Consider the following 20,238-nt stretch of genomic DNA (forward strand, 5'->3'; position numbering starts at 1 on the left):
GAAACCAATTCCTTAACCAATAACGCCTGTCCGCATCGCCTGAGTCATAACGCGATCCGTACCGAGTGACTCAGGCGTTGAGACTGCCAACAATGTCCTGAAACAGAGGACGCGCGACGTCCGAACCTGCGGTCAACTTCACGCCGATCCACCGGTCACCATGTTCGATATTCTGAAGCGGTTACATTCAACCTGAATTTTTCGTTGCGGTCTACCTTCCGGGAAGGACACCGTTTGATTTCTTTTTTTTTTTTTCCTTTTTCCTACGATTTATTATCCTCGTAGGAAGAATTGTAGAAACCGCAATGTAATAAGATAGCGTCGAAATTTATAATACCGCGCACAGGTTTCTAATTGTATATCTGTATCGTTGAAATAAATGATTATGTTGTCGACTAATGTTCCCTGAACGATGTAATTTTTAATATGAATTTTTAAAAATAAAATTGGTTACTCTAGAGACGAAGCAAACAGATTTGTAGGGGCGCTTTGCTTTGACAAGTAATGTGGACCCCTTCGCAAAAAGAAAGCCGACGCGACGCTGGACACGAGGCACCTGCACATTTGCTATTCCCCCCTCGGCAATTCAAATGTTTCCGGCTCACCTTGCGGCCGAGAACGCGCGATCACGTCCCTCGAGCGAACGGTGCATTGCGCACCTGACGGCTTTAAGACCAGATTTTTTGTTTCCCGCAATCAGTACGAAGCGTTATCGCATCAGTCAACTCCCCGGTCGATCCAACGGTGGTGAATCACGCTTCTACTTTACACTGTTATATCTTTTTCTTTTTTTTCTTTCTTTCTTTTTTTTTTCCGGGAGAGCTTGTGCACGAAACTATCGTATCTTCTATAACTGAAAAGTTAACGTTACATTTTGGTAAAAAATATTACTTTATTTAAGATTTTGTTCAAGATTTACCGTTACCGTGAAACAAAATGAACAATTAGCGTTCGGTGTAAATACTACATCGTACAGCACTCCTGAGGATTAAATCGTCTTCGATGTGTTGGATCACACGTAGTGTAGTACAATACAAATTTTCTTCCTTATCTTTAACCGCAAGTAGTTCATTCTGTACATTAACGTTTTAGATGTTGTAAGACTAGGAGAGGTAGGTATCTGAGGAAATTGAGAGAATTTAATGAAAATTGGTTAAAAAGTGACTTTTTTGTAGGATATAACAGCCCACATAGTAACTATATATATATATATATATATATGTAATGTAATTATCAAATAAACTATAGAGATAAAATGTAAAAAATGTTCGTACTTTTTTTTTTCCCTAGTATATTTGTACATGAAACTAATTATAGCAAATTTTATTTCGAGGATGTAACAATCGAAACTTACCCAAAAATCTTATAAATAATTTTTAAAGAATTTAATAAACTCAATATACAATTAAAATGCATTAGCGATACAGGCGCGCGAAATTTCGTAGAGCATATGTGACGGTTTTTGGTGTTTCTGACCTAAATATCGTAAAAAAACAAAACGACATTAATTATTAATTCTGCGAATGGTTGGAAAAATTTGTAGCAATTACCAATGATTTATATAGATGGTTAAATCGATCGTATTCATTAATTATTTTAAACATTATTTGACATTTCTAACAATGCTACGAATGGTGTCGTTATTTTCTATATTTGCGCTGGTATAAAATTGTATACTGTACCTTGTGACTGTACTGTGAAATTCAAGTAGTTGATCGGGTGTTGCTGTCGGAGCTCCTCCTGCATTTTGCGCTGGCATTGTCTTAATAGCTTCTTCCAACCATTTTGACATAAGCTGAAACAAGATGTAACATACAATTTTTTTTTAAATAAAACAACACGGAATATGTAAAAAACAGAATAAAATACATACGTCTGCATCATTTCGGGTAAGTTCGATTATAACATCCGCCACGTCAGATAGCATGTAAGAAGACAACTCAAACACTGCAGCATGTAATAATTTTATGATTAATGTTTGACCTTTTTCTTGTAATATACTTTGTACCAGTTGTCGCCGTATCGTATAGTCCGATCGATCCTGAAAAAAGACAAGTTTATAATCGAAACTAATTTGTGTGAATAACTTATATCAAAGAAATTATTTTAAGATTTTAATGTATAAAATTAACAAACAGTTACCTTATAACTGCGGCCACTATGTAAAAGATCATAAAAAAATTTCATTACTGAGCTATTAGCATCCCGATGATCCAAACTGCAAGCCATTATAGCGCAATCTACAATGCTCACCATAACAGGAGAATGTAATAAAGGAATAGGAGCTCTTTGAAGAAATCTTTTGCGTAAAAAAAAGTGAAATAAAATTAGATTATATTTTAATAAAAATATTAATCAGTATTAATAATTAAATTAATGCTATACCTAGCACACAGCCTGAATAGATCGTCTACTGTGTCAGGATGATTTTTTAAACCATCTTCTTGTTCAAGAAGAGCAAAAGTAGGACCAATAAAAGCTTGTAACATATTTACGAGATTCCAAACACATTCCGAATCAGTTGCGTACTCATCCACTAATATAGAACCAAGGTATAAGAAACAGCTATGTTTATGTACCGTATACAACGGTACGATCTAGGAAAAAAAATCATGTATTAAATACATGTATTAAAAACAATAGAATCTTAAATATCATTATCATATTCGTAAATTTTTACCTGTTTTACAATTGGTTCGAGCAAATGGGCAGAATTTTTACCTACACAGCGCACTGCAAAACGTATACAACGGCAACATCTTTCTATGACTCTTACATCTCGTTGATATGTTTCACATACATTTGACAATACCGGCCACATCTATAAATGAATATTATCAGCGTTAAAAATGTTTAAACTAATTTTTTTTTTTTTAAGTACTTACTTCAGTGACTACACTTTGACATGGATGAGGTTTATTAGGGTCATCAATTTGAGGATTAGTGTGCTTAAATATAGCGGCTAATCTATCCAGCCATATCACAGGATCAGTCTTTGTTCCTCTCTCGATTGGAACTCTATCTGCCAAAAGCGTCCACAGAGAACTTGCTTGGAAGCAGCATAGTTCTCTTATTGCCGGAGTAATTTCTTCATGTGGTAATCTTGCCAAAATTATTGACACGCCTATTTCAACAATCACAATTATTTATTTAATTTTTTAAATACTCGCATATACCTTGTAAAAATAATACGTAGTCCATAAATATCCAACCTTTTAGTAGGCCAATAGCTGCGTCATTACTAATAGCAAAATTATCAAGAGAACGCGCTATTTGCAAAAGTCCAGAAAAATGTGTAGTCATATGTAACGGACAAGCTGTACATATGCTTAATAATGCGCCTGAAGCGGCACTTCCCAATCCTTTTTGATTTAAACAATCTAAGAGAAAATTTAAAACTGGTTCTGAAATAATAAAATTGTGAATGTTATTAAAATTGATAACTCGATGCTTACGTTATTAATTTGCGAAATATTTGTTCTTACCTAATGATTGTGGATGCCTATCTATCCATTCACATAGCTCGCCTAAGAGAAGTATACTAGTATAGCGTACCGCTATGTGTGTGTTTTCTGGTAAATTAAGAATAGCTTCCACCACTTTCGGAACCACGTCATTTTCTTCTCTATTACATAAAACTCTGTTACTTTAATTTTTTATTTTTACTTTTTTTAATATGTTGTAATAAATATGTAAAAAACATACGGTAAAATATTTTTTGCCACTGCTTGCATTATAAAAAGTGCAGCTTCGGTCGAGTCCCAAGTAGGCGTACGTACAGGTTGACCTTGTGGGCCAGGTCCTCCGGTCAACGAAGAGAACATTTGTCGGAAACAATGGCTACTTCCAACTACGAACACCACATCTTTTATCAAATCTGATACGCGATTTCGAAAATCAGCGAAGTCTTCTCCTCCTCCCCCTTCTTCCACAAGACCCAACTAGAAATTAATAATTCTAATTATTATTTTCTTCCTATAAAACATTTAGTAAAATTTTTATCGTAAATATACTGACATGATCTGGTTCCATTTGACAATGCCTGCAAAGGGCACCGATCAGTCTTTCAATATGAGGTCGAAATACTGCATTAAGATCATCATTATTCTTTCGATAAAGAATTTCTGATAATCGATACCACAAATTAAAAGTTATCTGTGCAACCTTAAAAAAAAAAGAAATTTATTTAATCTGTAATTACGATACTAATTTATATTAACCAAACACTAAGTGTTAAATGTAGTACATCGACATATTTATTTAAAGTACCTCGTAATCATGATGACCAACACATGTAAGGACAAGATCTAAAATTTTAATAGCGTAATGCTGTTTTCCATCTTCACTACCCGTCACCATAGTTTCTAAAAATGTTTCGGCCAACTCCGTAAATATTCGGCAATAATTTATAGACCTGTAATATATTTGATAATTAAGTTTACTTAACACAAGCGTATTTAATTTAAAATTACTCAAAAAAATAAATTACTTTTCCATATCCTCGTGTGCAACAGACAAGTGATATGGTTGTTCTAAATTCATTACGCTTGTGAAAAGACACAACTGCAATTGTTGTAACTGTATATTTGTTTCGTTGTCGCTATCACGATTAGTATTGCTATCTTCCCCTAACACTTGTAAAATTACACAGATACAGTCAGTAGCCGTTTCGTGAAGTTGTGAAACAGCCATATGATTGCTGAGTACCTAAAAAATAAAATTATTTAAAAGAAAATAAAATACGATTAATTTTTCTGTAAATATTTAATAAGTTTCAAGGGACTCACTTGCAAGGCATAAACGACTACCTCGCTCGAGGGTACGGCTTTAAGTGATATTGCGTGAACTGTTATCCAGCTGGTAAAACATCTCAAAATAGTGATTTGGATTTGTAAATTATCACCGCTGTTTTTTAGGCACATTTTCTGCAATTACACTATATATGAGATGCCAATGTTAAAATAGAATGGGCACATTTATATAAATAAAAATGATACATCTAAAATTATTTTATCTATAAAAAAAAAATTCAATATGCATATAAAAAAAAATTACTGGGGTAATGCATGATTCTATGTATAAAAGCAAGGTCAATTTATAGTTTATGAGTGATCAAATAGAAAGTTGAAGGTAATTAATAAAAAAATATTAAATTATTATTTGTTTTCCGATATAAAAAAACTGACATAACAAACTTATTAAGCATACCAAAAACTCTGTTACAGTGTCTGCAGTTGCACTGAGTTCTTGCAATATATGCTGTCTGTGATTAGCACCCAGCCTGTAAAAAAAATTTAATAGACTTAATTTTTTTTATATTAGTGCAGCATCAAATAAGCGATAAAATTGTTTAAATTATACCTGAGTGATCTTGAATTTACTTCTTCTGGAAATACAGTCATTATTTCAAGCAGTGGCCATAAATGAGTAGTGTTTCCTCCAAACCTATTAATTAAATCTACCACTGGCTTTTGCCAGGAGGACATTTGTAGGGCCAGGTCTGTTAAAGCTAAACACAACTGCAAGTATATAAATTTAATGTCATGAATAGAGATTAAATAGCAATTAATAAAACACACATAGAATTATAAAATTAAGAAAAAAAAAAAAAGCAATTTTATAAAAAAATATAAATCAGTACCTGAGTAACAATGGCAGAGTTAGTGTGTTCATTAATTTGTGATATATGTTCCATTAATGAATCTCTTAATGAAGTATGAGCTTCTTGAGGCAATTCGTGGAAGGAGAGCTGGATTTTGGTGCGCATGGTTTGCGCAGCGAAATAACAGGATTCTATGTTCCGTTTTTGATGTAACATTTCGTCCGCTATTTTCCACGCAAATACCTATTGGAAAAAAATACGACAGAACATATTGTAATGAATTCTTTGCCACTAATGAGAAATGTTCCATAATTACGAATCGAATCGCCGTTAAATACAATTTTAATAAAACGTAGCGCGACTAGCTGCACAATTTATTTCGCCCATTTTACAACATGGTGTTAAACATATTCCCGCAACAGTGCGATCTTTCTCTTCAAGGTTAGAAAGTGGTTTTCCATATTTTTCACTCGCGACGCCGTTTACGCGAGATTATCCAACAGAGCTCTCGCGTACGACGTCGGAATGCTAATAATCGAACCTGGGAAAGACGTGGAAGGGAACTTCGAGCGGTAGTAAAAATGACGTGGTGGGCTTACCGATCTTTGCAGTTCTCCCAGCCATAGCGACGCTTTTCCTGGCTCGGCCGGATTTGTGTTGTTATATAAAGAGAACACGGCCTGGTAGACGGTCTCCAGGTTCGGCGGGGAATCCATGTTTCAGACAGTGTTCGTGTACCGCGAAACCTCCATACAGATCACGGCTGATAGGAGAATGCAGCCGCGCAAGGCCAGACCGTGTCAGAGCCGAGCGTTTCGTCGCCTCGATGCGAGAGTCTAACCTCAAACTGGCGACGGCTGCGGCGGGCGGTATCAGCGGGCGGTGCACCGTAAAGTAATTCAGGTATCTGCCCGGCCGTCACATTTCGCACGTCAGAAGCGCGTAAGCCACACGCGTAGGACGTTAATTGCGAAATACGCGTACTCGCGAGTGGGTGGGAAGGGAGATTTTGAAAAGGGGTACCGAAAGTGCAGCCGAAAAGGAACAGACGTTACGTGCCTTCCTCGCCCTTTTCCACGCTTCGAATTCGATCTCGGTCCGGGGGGGGGGAGGCAAAAGTTCGGCGATAATCACCGATCGGTCGAGATCCACACTTCAGCTTGCAATTATCAGTCAGCGCGCGATCCAATGTGCGGTACTGTGAGCAAAATTGCACTTGCGCCGAGCGTTCCTCTCGCAAATTCAGGCTACTCTTACTGTAGTATGCGGCTTGTAACAATTCCCTCGCTGTCAATCCTTCTCTGCTAACGCGATGCAAGACTTGCCGGGGGTACAAATTTTTTTTTTTTAAGTAATTTCGTGATGTACAAATGATTTTACGGCGTGATTCTAACATTCGTGTATGTATAATATACAGGGACTGCGAGAAGTTCAAGGACCATAGAATATTCGAAACGCAGACGCGATTCGTGATTTTCACCAATTCCACCTCTCGGTACACCGGATACGCAGTGAGCCGAGATATTTTTCTACCATGACGCGAGCTGACAGCATGGTTGACAGTCATTGACAGCTTGATAAACCGTAGGTGGTTTCGGCGGAGCGCCTGGCGATTCACGATGAGTGATTACAAGATACCGATAATCGAGCCAACAATAGACTACGCGAAGGTGGCGAGATTTTTGACATTTTTCGCGCGCGCACACGTCGCCGCTGGTCGGTGACGCCCGGGTTGAAGCGTTGCGCGACGATGCCGGGCTTACGAGTCTAATGATTTGTATTTTAGGTGCCACCGATCAATCAGAAACGCACGGTCTCTTTCATAAATCACTTCATCACTCACACCGTCACGTTCCTGAATAAGTTTGCCTTGTCCTGCGAGGAGAGATTGTTCGACTTCGAGAATAAACTGCAAAGATTAGAAGCATCGTTAGAGATACTAGAATCACGGGTATGTATTCGAAGAATGTGTGCAGAGAATGTGCTGAAAAGAATGGCCTTTTACACAATAAGTTGCATATAAATATTCTTTTTACCTTTTCTGTATAGCTGTCTTCTATACCTGGTCTAGAACAAGAGGACAATAAAGAACAAAGTAATGTTAATGAGCGTGACGCTAGCAAATTGGACGAGGTAGAAGTACGTCAAGTGGATGAACTTGATAATAGTGAACCGAAACCTAAAGACGAAGAAAACGAAGTACAGTCCGCGGCTAGTAAAGATCCGCGTTATGAAAAATACTTCAAAATGTTACGTGTCGGCGTACCGAAACAAGGAATTAAATTAAAAATGGAACTGGAAGGACTAGATGGATCTGTGTTGGAGTAAGTGTTCTTATTTTTATACAAGTAGATATTTACGAGATCGATGTGTTATGTAAATTAAATTTTAAATTTATGAAGTTATAAATACCTTAGTCCTATTTTTTTATTTTGTTAGCAATCCGTAAAAAGTAGTTTCTATACCAAAATCGTCAGGAAATGATGAAATTCAAGGCGAATAAGTGTTAAGGTAATCATTTTAAGATTGTATATGTGCTTATCGTTTTAGATGTATGTCTAGCATATTTTTTGTATTGTAAAGTATCAAATAAAACCTATATAAATTCCTATAGATTTTATTATTTATTAAATACAGAATGCAGAATGTGAAACATTGAGTGGGTAGCTTAGAACTGAATCATTTGACCCTGAAAATAAAATTAGTTAGTTAAAATCAATGCACGTTCGATTTTTATCTTAATATTTTTTAAACATATCAATTTTTTTACCTTTCTTTTTTTATCACCACCTAACTCAAAATGCTTGCATCTTTTCAACGGAATTTGTTTCCTATACTTGCATTCGGTACATTCCATCCTCAATACAATTTTCTTTGTTGTCTTCGCCTAAAAAATATAATTAAATTTAATATAAAAACTCGTCCGTCATCGTAACATATGCACGTATTTATAAAATTATTAATTTCCAACTATCGAGTGAATAACTGATACTGCGAATTAAATGAAGCTTGCGGACCTTGCGATAAAAAAGACGAGACTAAACTGTACGAATTGTGCACTCACCTTCTTTCTGAAAATAGGTTTAGTTTGACCACCAAACCCTTGCTGTTTGCGGTCGTAACGTCTTCTGCCTTGCGAGGCATGTCGCTCCTTACTCTTCTTGTACTGCGTCACTTTGTGATTCTTATGCAGCTTGCACTTCTTGCAAAAGGTACGTCTCTGCTTCGGTACGTTAACCTGCAAAAGAAAAGAGTCAGAAAAAATTCTAACAGACATTGCAATATAATTTTGTACAGCGGGATAAACGATTTTCCAGCCAGACGGTTTTTCATCTACGCGAGCATTTAACTCGAGACTCGATTGAACGTATTCGCCGTTGCGTTGCGTCGTGCCGAAAATCAAAACACTTGGTGAGCGGTTTCGTCGTGCAGGTTATGTTATTCCGACGACACATTTATCGTAAAGTATCGGCGCAATAATTATACCAAACTTCTACAACGTAATTCGACTGGAAATGTGAATTTTTTGAGGTGTATCGCGAAAACGATTCTCGAAATGCTTGCGGATAAACCTCCATGAATATTATATTTTTCACTTACCATCTTGGACGTATCGAAAAGGAAAGAGGTGCGTAGCGTGACCGGAAGTCGAGGCGTCTACGGATTTGGTGGAAACCTCCTGGCGCGTCTGCGCATAAGTTTTCCTTCCCGTTGCGTTGCAATAAATTCAGAAACCTTGAATGCGCATATATATATGTGTATACACCTTCTTTTTTTTGCGCTTCACTTACATTTTTATATGTCAATACGAACTGATCAACTTCGCGATATTTTGCGAAGTTTGGATCGCCCGAGAAGTCGCGGTGGAACACGTTCGATTGTTCCAGTGGCCGGTGAAAGATTTCTGCGTGCTATCGAATTTACGCCATTAACACAACTGACATCAAAATTGGTATATAAAACATCCAATCGATAAGCACGATCTTATATTAAGCCACCCTTATTATTTGCGCTGCGACCGGATATAAATAAACGTACGGCTTTACGCGGTGGACTTGCAACGATGCTGCTTATCTGCCTAATAATCTTGCGCGGTGAATGAACACGTACAAACAATCGACACGCAGCGACTACGTGTGCACATGCATTAAACAATAATGCGTGTGTTGCGCGCACGCACACGTGCATGCATACGCAGATATGTGTGCGTTCTTTAAAGGGGGAGGTCAAGATGTATTTTTTAATTTTTATCAAATTTCGCTGACGCACAGCGATAAAAATGTAATTATTACCATTAGTAAAAAGAAAAATAATAATTTTTATGCTTAATTAAAACGGAGTGGAAGCTATTGTATAATTATAACGGGCGAATGTCTGAGCTATAATAATGAGTGAAAAATTGAGCGTCTGGAAAAAAGTTTAAGATATATATTACGTGCGAGGGGGTGCAGTTCCGCGTGGCTCGGTGTCGTTCCTTCTATCTATAGATTGATCCGCGCCGTGTTCACTTTGCCGTCGTGAGAGACGAAAACATGCGTCGATGCGTAATTAATGAAGAGGCTGGACCAGATCTCGCGATCGTGTTCGATCGTCGGTAATTCTTGGACGGGTTGACGATTGATTTTCCGTTCAACGGCGAGATCCTCGTCGAGAGCTACGTAAAGATGCACTCGCAGCGCCAAGGCTTATTTGAATCGAGCGACATAGCCTCGAACCGGACGTCACACTTGGGCCACGAACTCTCGAACCCCTCGTCCTCCGCGAGTTTTAATTTTATTAACACCCGGGGCGGACGCGTTACGTGCGGAGGCCCTTCGGGATGTCGCGAAACGTCGTGGGCCGGCGTAAAATCGCGGTTCGAACGCGACGACGGTGAAATACGGGCAATCGCGAATTCGGCCAATCAGGGGTTCATCGTGTTTCAAAGCCGCGCCATCTTCATTTTTGAACAAAGCCCAGGCTGGACGTGCTAGAGGCGAGCCGCCGGGATCTGGTAGTAGTCCGCTTTGCGCTATTCGCGCCACAGTCGTCGACACATACTCCACTCCTGACTGGTTCGCCGCTCCTCCACCGCTCTCTCGCCCTTCCCTCCAACCCGCCGTATCGCACGCGCTCTCCTCGCCCCTCTGGTTCCCGCGCCCGTCCCGCCCCACCTTCGCGCGTTCTCCCTCGCAGCCCCGCGGGTCTTGGCCTGACGACGACGCTGCTCTCTCGGGCATTTCGGCGGAAACCGACGTCGTGTGAGGACACACGTATCTGTGAAGTCTCGGAACGCGTACACACCGCCGCCGTCGCCGTTGCCGTTGCCGCTGCCGCCGCCAACGCCGCCGCCGCTCTTTCGTACTTCGCCGAGTTCAGTTCGAGTCGCGAAGCCGAGCTATTTGGATTATCGACGCGCACGCCGCCTCTTCGATTCAACCAACTATGAGCACCAAGGAAAATAACGAGGTCGCTGTCGAGAAGGTGACGGAGAACGACAAGGCATCCGCGGACGCGAAATGCGACATCAAGGGGATCAAGAGGCCAGCCGAGGTGAGTTTACCGCTTCCTTACCTTTCTTTTTTTTTTTCTTTGCCATGCTTCACTCGCTCGCCGACTCCATGCCCGCGATCCTCGCGCCGCTTCGTCGACGTATCTCCCATGACGTGCGTCTCGACGACGGGTCGTCCTCGGCGTCCATCGTCCCCGCGGACACGCGTCTCTGCTCCGGTTCTGGGTAACGAAGAGTGCCACGCGAGAGGCATGCCGTCGGTCTTTCGGAGTTGATCGGGGTACAGGGGATCTCGCATCGACGCGTTCCGAGATTGACCACCGCCGCCGTCGACGCGGCGGCTCATGGCTCGCCGTCACGCATTTTCCCGCCCGCACAGCGTCTTTCTACGCATCGTCGCCGACCGCGATATACCGCCGTGTGCCACGCAAAGGACAGCGAAACGTGCCCCATGTAGCCCGCGCCGCCGAGCGACGGCACGGCGTAGCGAGGGACAACGCCGCGCCGGCCGGCGTTTCCTTCGCCGGACCTCCATATTTCTGTGCGAGCGACCCCGAGCGTAGTCGAGTACGCTCGATCGGACGCGCGCGTGCAGGGCACGTCTTTTTCGGCGCGCAGCGGCGCTCTTTACCTCCGCGTAGAGCGCGCGAGGGACGCCATTGTGTATTTTGTCGGGCCACGAACGCGACGAGTCTCTTCGCCGTCTCCATCTCTCTCGCGCGGCCGCTCCGCTCTCTCGCTTGTTTCGCCGCGCGATGGCTGATGATGATGATGATAATGAAGATGGCGATGACGATGACGACTCCTACCGGAACAAGCTATAATTACTCGCGTTCCGCGCGTTCGAGGCTGAAATTCGAGGCAACGTTGGAAACCTACGCGTTCGCGCGCGCATGGAAAGGAAGGACAGAGGGGAGGGAGGGAGAACGAGAGAACGTTTTTAGCGTTCGTCAAGAGCGTGGGGGGAGGGGGGGGGAGGTGGCGGAGGAAAACGGTCAAAGCAACGGGGAAAATCTTGATCTTCCGCGGCGCCATGTGCTTATTCGCGTGTCTCTTTTTCCCGTCCGGTGAGAGTTCGTCTCAACGCGGCTTTTCGCCCCCGTCTCTCCGCGCGCCCTCTGCCAGTACGCGCACGCCGCCGCTTTTGCATCTCGCCGCCTCGTGCTCGGCGTGCCTCGCCGCTCAGCCGCCATTTTTACAACGGCCGGCGGCGTCGGCGTCGGCGTCGGCGTCGCGCGAACGCGGAAAACCGGAGCGCGTCCCGCGCGCATTTTACCGAACCGCAACGCGGTGGTCGGGCCCCGTCACCGTTGTCGCACGGCGTTATCGTCATCGCCTGCCGCGCTGTGTCCGTTTCCATCATGGCGGTCGAAACCAAGCCCGCGGTTCATCGCTCATCCTCTCGCCCTTTCTTTCCCCTCTTTCCACCGTTCCGCCGCGCTCCCACGCGTACGCGGCTCGCTCTCTTTCCACCGTAATTGATCGATAATTCGTCGTAAGAGGGTTAATCGCGCGGCACGGTCGATCGATAGATGACCGTCGGCGTATCTACTCCAGGTCGACACGTTGCCCTGAAATTGTTTACCGATCCGTGCGCATAAATGCCCCTGTCGGGGGCTTCTTTTTTTTTTTTTTCTATCTCTCTCCCTCTCGCTCCTTCGTCCGCGCGATCATATCGCTTCCTCTCGCTTTCCCGATCCGTTTGTCTCGTTTCTTCCTACTCTCCCTCGCTCGCTCTCTTTTCTCCTTCCTTCGTTCTCGGCACCCGCCGACGTATATCGGCGGTGGCGGCTCGCTCCGTCCTTCTCTATCTATCTTTTTCGTCGAAGGTACTCCACTTGCGCAGCTAGCGGCAACGCCGTGCATTATATACCCGGTGTGCTCTCCTACCTCCCTGTTCTTTTCGCGGCTTGTGGCGGTCGCGCGCAGCGGCGCGTTACTACGAACCTTCGAGAAAACATCGCGGTCGCGATTTTTCATCTTAAATCGCGGGCCACGCCGCCGCCCGTCGCGTTGTCCCCCGCGATAGGCCGTATTTTTAGCCGATAATTTACCATGCGATTGCGTCTCCGCCGCGCACACGGCGAACGGACGACGAGGAACGGCCGGAAATTTCGAGGAACCCGCCGACGGCGGAATTCTTCCTCCGTCGCCGTTACGCGTCACGTGGGAGGTCATAGAGCCGCTTACGCGTTCCCGCAGGTCGAACGAGTCCTTATTACGTCGACGGCTCCTTCCGAGTATCTATTAGGTCGCTGGATCGCGAGTGCGCGCGCACGCGAGCGTCCGAGGGAGAGAACGAGAGAGAGAGAGGACAGCGGAAAACCACTGGAAAAGACGGGCGATTTTCGAGCATTTCTCATTTTAGAATCCGCACACACGCGCACGCTACGCGCGCGCCCGTACGCATATGAAACGTGACATATACGCGCCCGTACGCTTTTTATACGTATACGCGAGAGATTAGCATCGCTCCGGAACCGGCGAGCGGGAAAAGGCGGGAAGCTCTCCGAGGCCGAGGGAGAAGAGCTGAATGAGGAATCACGTTCGCATGCCGTGAGTACGTTCGAAAGGAACGCGCGCGCTCCGTTCTTCAGAGCTTTACCGAAACCTCAGATTTCGAAATCACTCCTTTTCTTTCTCTTTCTCTTTCCCTTCTACCTGTCCTATCCTTTTTTTCTCGGTATCGATACGACGTGGAGTCCAGCGATCGAACGGCCGGAGTTTCCTCGTCGAGAGAGAAGGCGGGAAAGGCGTCGCGTCGATCGGATAACGCAGTTATGGATCGATGTTCCGCCAGCTAGAAATAACTTATTGTATTTAATGGTTATCGTCGCTTCTATCTTTCTTCTCCTCTTTCCCCTCTTTTTTTTTTTATTTTTTTATTTTCTTCTCACGACGCTAGGACTCTTCGCGTACATGCTTTTATTATCGCTTAATTATTTTAATTAAGATGGATCGAACGTGCGCCGCGAATACCGATTGATCGCGCTTCGCCGGCTATCTCGCTCGTTTTCACGGAAATTGGAGGAAGGTCGGCGCGACAGGTGAGAACTATGGCGATTCCGAGATAAGTCCGCTCCGTCCGGAGGGAGCAGCCTCGCGTTCATCGGCGATAACCCATCGATGAGCGATTCGTAAACGTCATGTGTTAATTACGTAACCGATGTTCATCGAGCGTCGATCGTCCGAACAAGTTTTACGACGTGGTCTACGCGATAGGTTATGGGCGCCGTTGGGTTATCTGCGAGACCTCGTGATTGGAAACGGATAGATAGGTAATCGTGAGGGGATAACAAGTGGGGATAACAGCGTCGTCGTGTCGCGCGATCAACCAGCGCGAGAGCATTGCCGCTGTCATTCACGTCGAGAGACATCGTACGCTCCGCGAGCTTGACGAATGAAAGTAGCGGCCGGCGAAGTACGAAGTAGTAAAGCGCGCGAGCCAAGCTCGACCGGAGAATTAAACCATTGTTTGTAGACGCCGCCGGTAACCGATCCCTATTAGCATTTTATCGCAACAGGTCGACCGCCGTATATGGCGACGACAATTACTCCAGAATGGAGTGAAAGAGACGGAGCGGGATGGGAAGAGGGAAAGGAAAGCGGGCCTCGAACATTGATTGCGCGTCGAACGTCTTGATCTCGCTCCGGCATTTGCCGCAGTGGAAGCCAAATCGCGCGCCACCGGTTACTTCCGGTATTATTGTTACTCGATCGCCGCGATCGATCGCGCCTCCGCCGGCGGTCGTGAGCGCGGAGGCGTCCTGGCGGCGATTCTCCTCTTTCTTCCCCTTTCGCCGCTTTCGACGGTGCCACGTGATATCCGTCTCGCGGAATGCCCGGCTCTCTTCAGTTTAGATTTATACTCTTATTCGAAGGCTTCGCGTTGCACGACACTTGGCACGCTGCTTTGGTATCTTCCTCCCTTATCTTCCCCACCGCGCCGCCTCCTCTCGCTCGCTCGTTCGCGAATTGCATGCAACGCGAACGCCGTATCCCCGGCGATGGTGCGCGGCACCGTCATCTGCCAATCACCGCGGTCTTCTTCACCGCGCGGCGCCGGTCCGTGCGGCTCCGATTGGTCGGCGTGGGTCCGCGCGCGCATCCAAAGCCGCTTTCTCATACTCGCCGATACACACGGCGCGTGTATGCTATTACGCTAGCCGGCAGCAGCCGTCGTTGCTACTACCACCTCCACCGGGAACGTCGCCGCCACCACCTTCACCCATACCATTACCGTCGCCCGTCGTTCCTACTACTACCACCACCGTCATCGCCACCGCCGTCGTCCTCGTCATTACTACCACACTGATATGCACCATCATCGCCGTCGCTATCAAACGCTACCACCACCACTACGTTCGGTCAGCAACGCCGTATGGTCACGAGTCCGGCGTTACCGACGCCGCGGCAGCTCTCGCACCCGTGCAAAATCGGAGCGACGAAGTTGGAGTACGCGAAATATATTACAGGCGACCTCGCGTGCGTCGCCCTAATAATTTTTTTTTCTTTTTTTTTCCTTTTTCCGGCGTATCGGCGCGCCCTCCACGCGACGGTCTCTCAATCGTCGTCAAGATAAATCACGATGATCTCGACGAGCGGCACCGTTCAGACACCCTCGGATTTCTCGGTGGTGGCATGTTTTCAGGTTGCCTACGGAGCAAACTCCGTTCTCGGCTGCTGGCCGTTGTCGTTTCCCCCCTTCTTCTTCTCACCATCGAAATCGATAAACTATGATGCTTATTGCGTTATGGCCGTTATGGGCCATCGGGACTGGATCAAGGGCATGGTTCTACAGTTCTCGGAGGGTGGCGGGAGAGACTGGGGGGGGGATTTAAAGCTGTGCGCGTGTGTGAAATGCTTATAGAATTCCATTTCCCCCTTTGCCTATTTTATGTAAAGTACGATTAACCAATCTCTATCTCTTTTATATGCGCGCGCGGGTCTGTGCACACACACGCGCGCACACTTACACACATGCCTTCAGCACACGCCGCTTTGAAGTACGCGGGGGGGCAAATTCACAGGACAGCTCCGCGCCAAGCTAAACCTTTATTCGGCAAAGTGGCGATACTTTCTACTACCTGTTCTTCGTGTTTTAGGCGCTACTGGATAGCTCGGTGTACGCGGTTTCTTTCCGCCATTTCCCTTTTCTCGTCCCATCGTACTTCATCGGATAGGGAAAGTTCCTCCCCGCCTCACCATCTCCTCCTTCGCCCCGGCGTGGTTTCTTGGCGGGAAGGGACCTTGTGCTTCTCGCCGGTCGCCGCCGCTTTCCTCTATCTTCTTCGCCTCTTCCGTTTTAATGTCCCCCCGCTGGCGCCGAATTTTCTTTCCTTTTTCTACATCTAATTCCGAGACAGAGAAATACGTCTTTTATTAATACCATGCAAAGCACACGACATTTAATATTAATATAAAATTATATTCGTCATAAATTCTCACACTACATATATGCAATCAAGGCACACGTAATCGGTAATAACTCTTTGCTCATTAGCAATTAAGTCCGCTAGGGTTTGTTTCAAATAAGTAATTTTTTCTTGCCATGTTGCAGGAGAAAAATGAAGAAACAAAGAAACAGAAAAAGGAGGAGAACGGGGACGGAGAGGTAGAAGAAGAGGAGATTGAGGAAGAAATTGAAGAGGAAGAGGAAGTAGACGGGGACGGAGAGGAGGAGGACGATGACGATGACATACCAGAAGGTGAAGAAGATTTAGAAGAAGGTGAAGGTAAATGAATGTACTAATTAAAATATTGCCGCATATTGAATGAATAATTTTTTTTGTTTTTTAACGAATGAAGTGAAAGGGATCGATTGACTTATTAACGTTTGTCGTTACGTTATAGACGAAGAAGATGACGACGCGGAAGGTGAAGTAGAAGGTGAGGTAGAAGACGATGAAGACGACGCATAATGAAAAAAGGGAAAACATTATGCAATTAAGAAGGGAGGCGTTAGGCACGTGATGACATCATGGTCGATTTTCGGCGAACTCGGCAAACTTACTCTCATATTGAGTGGTTGGTAATATTGTTGATATCCATCGTGCCCAATCCGTGTTATTGGATCCTCTCTATCTTCCGATCGACAAGTAAAAATTACCACCTCACCGGAATTGTGGTGGGCCGACCCTACTTGTGAGCAGTTCTCTACTTGTCTTGGCTCTTTGCAATTCTGGTCGTCTAGCCGTCACCAAATGCTATTAGGTAGTTTGAATGAACTGTATATTCGTCCTGAGGATTCGATGAGTTGATTTCATCTGCTATGTAGATTTTTATTTCGATCGTCCATTCGTACATGTGCACGATTCCCAAGACGAATCTATCGTTTTATCCGAACCACCTACTAACTGGTATTTGCCGTCATCTGGCTTTCTTCGTCGGGACAGTTTTTTAATGAGAATACTTATTTAAGATAAAAAAAAAAAACTATTATATTTAAATAGTGTAAAATGGATATTCGAAGGTGATGATTTTTTTACATTTAAAATCAAATTTACGTTTGTAGTTCGACGAATGTCTCTCACCTTGTGCGTGTGATATATTGAGTTCTTCTTCTCGAATCGAAATGTGTAATTGCAGTGTCTTCACAGGAGCGCGAGGCTTTTAAGAATTTGAACAACTCATACGTAACATATATATGGCAAATAACTAAGCTAAATAGGCAAGAATGGACATCTCTCGGCATTCATAATATACCTGAAAAAAAAGAAATATTAAAAAAAAAAAAAATTTTTTAAACATAACACCGCTTCGTGCTCCTGTTTGGTATAGAGACAGGAATTAAGATTGCAACAATGCAACACTCGCGTCAAGTAGTATGGATGAATAATATGTGACTTTAATATTGCATAATAATTATACATAGTATGTATAAAGTTATGGAATAAGAAACATTTTATTATTAACGATAATATTATGTAAACGTAATATAATGCGGAGAGGTTGTTACACTTCAGGCTTGGGCATAAATAAGGGAAAGCATCGAGTAGTCAACTTGTAAAATGTAAGGCCATCACCCTTCTCTATTCATTTCAACCAACTATATCATTTTTTGTAGAAGATAAGGGTTCAATTATACGCGTAGACAAATCTATATGTACATATATATATATTTATATGTATATATATGTATATATAGATTTTTTTTTAACTTCAGAAGTACTGCCGTACATGACGCGAAATTATAAATGGAAAAAAAAAAAATTCGGACTATACATATTGCGACAATTATGTAATAAGAACTCTTCTTATTTTCAAATGTTCTCATTTGATTATAATTCGAGCGTTTGAATTACTTTTATTAATTATGATTTAATCTCGACTTTATTATGGACTATTTTGAGTGGCAATGATTCTTGGACTGTTGTAGAATGAGTCAGCAATATTTACTCATTCTTATTTTTTATTTTTTTCCACATGTATATACATGCATATATACTATACATATATGAATATATATGTATTCTGTGTATGTATATATGTATACATATGTATATTGTATATATGCAGAATCCATGTTTCGATCGTATCTTAAAAAATTACGTGTATGCACCAAATTTGTTAATAGTGTTGAAAAAAAAAATTTTTATTAACTTATGATGTTGACATTGACTATGATTATGACAAATGGAGATTTTCTGGTTGATAAGTGAAACAAGAAGATCGCTCCTTATGCAAGAGTCGGTGAATCATTGGGATTGGCGTGTCCATGCCGCTACTTATTTTTGGGAGACTGTTAGATAAAAGGGTGAAGAGACATTGCGGTTATACCATTGTACCATAGCAGCATAATAATTAAATAAAGGTAACGATAATTTGAATGCGAGAAGATGTCCCACGTTTTAATGTACAAATATTTTCGAATGAGATAGTTAAATAAAACGCAGTTAGATCAGAGAAAATGAATTCGTTCTCGTAAGTAGTGATGAGTTTAATATCTGAAAAAACTATGAGGAGACGAGCGGTGTAAAGGCTGCTCGAAAACCACACGGACTAAAAATCCCGCTGTATGGAAACCAAGGAGATGGAGGTTGGACCGTGTAATGTTGAATACTGACAAAGTCTCTTACGTCGAAAGACTCGATGGTGCAAATGAAGGAAATTCAAATACTCCTCACGAGTGTATGTAACGCGTCCAACAAAGCTGATCGATGTCAATGGTGATGCGTACCATCTCCGGCAGTCTCTGTTAATCTACGGTTTTATACGCAATCTGCTGCTGTATTTACACGTGTTCGCTTCAAGATAGTAACTTGACGATGACAAATTGGCAAAGAACTATCTTAAAGTACAGGTGCCTGAGCAAAATCAGTACTTTAGCGTTCATAGTATACTATACTATACATACTATAAGCATAGGCCCATTTAATTTTATTAAATACAACCATACCAAGCCCCGTTGGCAACAAATGCATCCTGAACAAAAATAACAAAACAAAAAAAAATGAAAAAAAAGAAAAGAAAAAAAAGAAGAGACTTGCGTTTTGTACTGCGTCAAGCCCGGCAAAGTGCAGTCGCGCTCGAGTACTCGACGCGATTCGCTAAACTCATTTGCTGATGCTAACGGGTCTTACAATCAATCAGGCTGATCGCCCACTACCGTTACATCCCTACGTTTGTTAGGTAAGCATGAAAAGAAAAGTTTAAGACATCAAATCTGGTAAATGACAAACATGTGTGTGTCCACACGATTTAACGTAAACGAAAATCTTAGGATAAGAATTTGGTTTGTGTGTTCATAAATCTTGTTCAAGCTACTTTTGTACAGGATACCATTGCATCATCTCTCTCAACAAGTAACCGACACACCACAGACTATATATTTCTGCCCATTCCATCAGAACTGAAACTTTCATTGTATTTTTAAGTAAATACATTTTGGAAAACAACACGGATGGCTTTTTTATTCTTCACATGTGTGTGAAGTGAAATAATTCTTCCCTACTCGTGGATTAATATATATAGATATATATATATATTTGCATAATGTATTGCTATATCTTTACCAATACATTTGTGCAATTCAGGGACGTTGTCTGAGAAAAATTGTAAAGTAGTATTATACGATAGTTGTATGACGTGTGTATATATATACACACATGTGTGTAAGGTACATTTTTACATTGAAATAATCCGA

General features: G+C 42.9%; 4 protein-coding genes across 7 annotated transcripts; 2 read left to right on the top strand and 2 right to left on the bottom strand.

Annotated features, from left to right (window-relative positions):
• Positions 1 to 242: 242 nt before the first annotated feature.
• On the bottom strand, positions 243 to 6,517 carry Tnpo-sr (transportin 3). Of its 2 annotated transcripts, XM_070659379.1 has the most exons (18): positions 6,202 to 6,517; positions 5,642 to 5,845; positions 5,362 to 5,519; positions 5,209 to 5,281; positions 4,788 to 4,925; positions 4,490 to 4,707; positions 4,270 to 4,414; positions 4,018 to 4,164; positions 3,706 to 3,941; positions 3,486 to 3,625; positions 3,213 to 3,404; positions 2,886 to 3,124; positions 2,681 to 2,821; positions 2,386 to 2,597; positions 2,143 to 2,299; positions 1,874 to 2,041; positions 1,683 to 1,795; positions 243 to 1,476 (listed from the first exon to the last, which is right to left on the bottom strand). In XM_070659379.1, the coding sequence occupies exons 1-18, from the start codon at positions 6,316 to 6,318 to the stop codon at positions 1,416 to 1,418; spliced, it is 2,859 nt and encodes a 952-aa protein (XP_070515480.1). In that variant the 5' UTR covers positions 6,319 to 6,517; the 3' UTR covers positions 243 to 1,415. The 2 variants fall into 2 exon arrangements, with proteins under 2 accessions (XP_070515480.1, XP_070515481.1); XM_070659380.1 differs by lacking the exons at positions 5,362 to 5,519; positions 5,642 to 5,845; positions 6,202 to 6,517 and having other exon boundaries at positions 4,788 to 4,936; positions 5,209 to 5,279.
• Positions 6,392 to 8,211, top strand: Ccdc53 (Coiled-coil domain containing 53). 2 transcript variants are annotated; one of them, XM_070659399.1, is made up of 5 exons: positions 6,392 to 6,505; positions 7,020 to 7,272; positions 7,389 to 7,553; positions 7,652 to 7,926; positions 8,042 to 8,211. In XM_070659399.1, exons 2-5 carry the CDS (start codon positions 7,222 to 7,224, stop codon positions 8,049 to 8,051), a joined length of 501 nt encoding a protein of 166 aa, XP_070515500.1. In that variant the 5' UTR covers positions 6,392 to 6,505; positions 7,020 to 7,221; the 3' UTR covers positions 8,052 to 8,211. The 2 variants fall into 2 exon arrangements, with proteins under 2 accessions (XP_070515500.1, XP_070515499.1); XM_070659398.1 differs by lacking the exon at positions 6,392 to 6,505 and adding an exon at positions 6,773 to 6,932.
• Rpl36a (ribosomal protein L36A) lies at positions 8,204 to 9,622 on the bottom strand. The gene is made up of 4 exons (XM_070659402.1): positions 9,203 to 9,622; positions 8,667 to 8,840; positions 8,373 to 8,489; positions 8,204 to 8,291 (listed from the first exon to the last, which is right to left on the bottom strand). Exons 1-4 carry the CDS (start codon positions 9,203 to 9,205, stop codon positions 8,271 to 8,273), a joined length of 315 nt encoding a protein of 104 aa, XP_070515503.1. The 5' UTR covers positions 9,206 to 9,622; the 3' UTR covers positions 8,204 to 8,270.
• A 1,171-nt stretch (positions 9,623 to 10,793) lies between these two features.
• On the top strand, positions 10,794 to 19,990 carry LOC139104143 (bacchus). Of its 2 annotated transcripts, none has more exons than XM_070659401.1 (3): positions 10,794 to 11,134; positions 16,654 to 16,822; positions 16,947 to 19,990. In XM_070659401.1, the coding sequence occupies exons 1-3, from the start codon at positions 11,027 to 11,029 to the stop codon at positions 17,012 to 17,014; spliced, it is 345 nt and encodes a 114-aa protein (XP_070515502.1). In that variant the 5' UTR covers positions 10,794 to 11,026; the 3' UTR covers positions 17,015 to 19,990. The 2 variants fall into 2 exon arrangements, with proteins under 2 accessions (XP_070515502.1, XP_070515501.1); XM_070659400.1 differs by having other exon boundaries at positions 10,812 to 11,134; positions 16,654 to 16,828.
• The last annotated feature ends 248 nt before the right edge of the window (positions 19,991 to 20,238 follow it).

Source organism: Cardiocondyla obscurior, linkage group LG07, assembly GCF_019399895.1.
Source record: "Cardiocondyla obscurior isolate alpha-2009 linkage group LG07, Cobs3.1, whole genome shotgun sequence".
Taxonomy (NCBI): domain Eukaryota; kingdom Metazoa; phylum Arthropoda; class Insecta; order Hymenoptera; family Formicidae; genus Cardiocondyla; species Cardiocondyla obscurior.

Excerpts from the sequence above, each read along its gene's own strand:
- Tnpo-sr (XM_070659379.1), bottom strand. The coding sequence starts at position 6,318 with ATGGATTCCCCGCCGAACCTGGAGACCGTCTACCAGGCCGTGTTCTCT. Across the intron at positions 2,822-2,885 it reads GTCAAAGTGTAGTCACTGAA|ATGTGGCCGGTATTGTCAAA; the intron begins GTAAGTACTTAA and ends ATTCATTTATAG. Across the intron at positions 2,300-2,385 it reads CTATTCAGGCTGTGTGCTAG|ATTTCTTCAAAGAGCTCCTA; the intron begins GTATAGCATTAA and ends TTTACGCAAAAG.
- Ccdc53 (XM_070659399.1), top strand. The coding sequence starts at position 7,222 with ATGAGTGATTACAAGATACCGATAATCGAGCCAACAATAGACTACGCG. Across the intron at positions 7,273-7,388 it reads CAACAATAGACTACGCGAAG|GTGCCACCGATCAATCAGAA; the intron begins GTGGCGAGATTT and ends TTTGTATTTTAG. Across the intron at positions 7,554-7,651 it reads TAGAGATACTAGAATCACGG|CTGTCTTCTATACCTGGTCT; the intron begins GTATGTATTCGA and ends TTTTCTGTATAG.
- Rpl36a (XM_070659402.1), bottom strand. Across the intron at positions 8,490-8,666 it reads AACCTATTTTCAGAAAGAAG|GCGAAGACAACAAAGAAAAT; the intron begins GTGAGTGCACAA and ends TATATTTTTTAG. Across the intron at positions 8,292-8,372 it reads GTGGTGATAAAAAAAGAAAG|GGTCAAATGATTCAGTTCTA; the intron begins GTAAAAAAATTG and ends TTTTATTTTCAG.
- LOC139104143 (XM_070659400.1), top strand. The coding sequence starts at position 11,027 with ATGAGCACCAAGGAAAATAACGAGGTCGCTGTCGAGAAGGTGACGGAG. Across the intron at positions 11,135-16,653 it reads GGATCAAGAGGCCAGCCGAG|GAGAAAAATGAAGAAACAAA; the intron begins GTGAGTTTACCG and ends GCCATGTTGCAG. Across the intron at positions 16,829-16,946 it reads AGATTTAGAAGAAGGTGAAG|ACGAAGAAGATGACGACGCG; the intron begins GTAAATGAATGT and ends GTTACGTTATAG.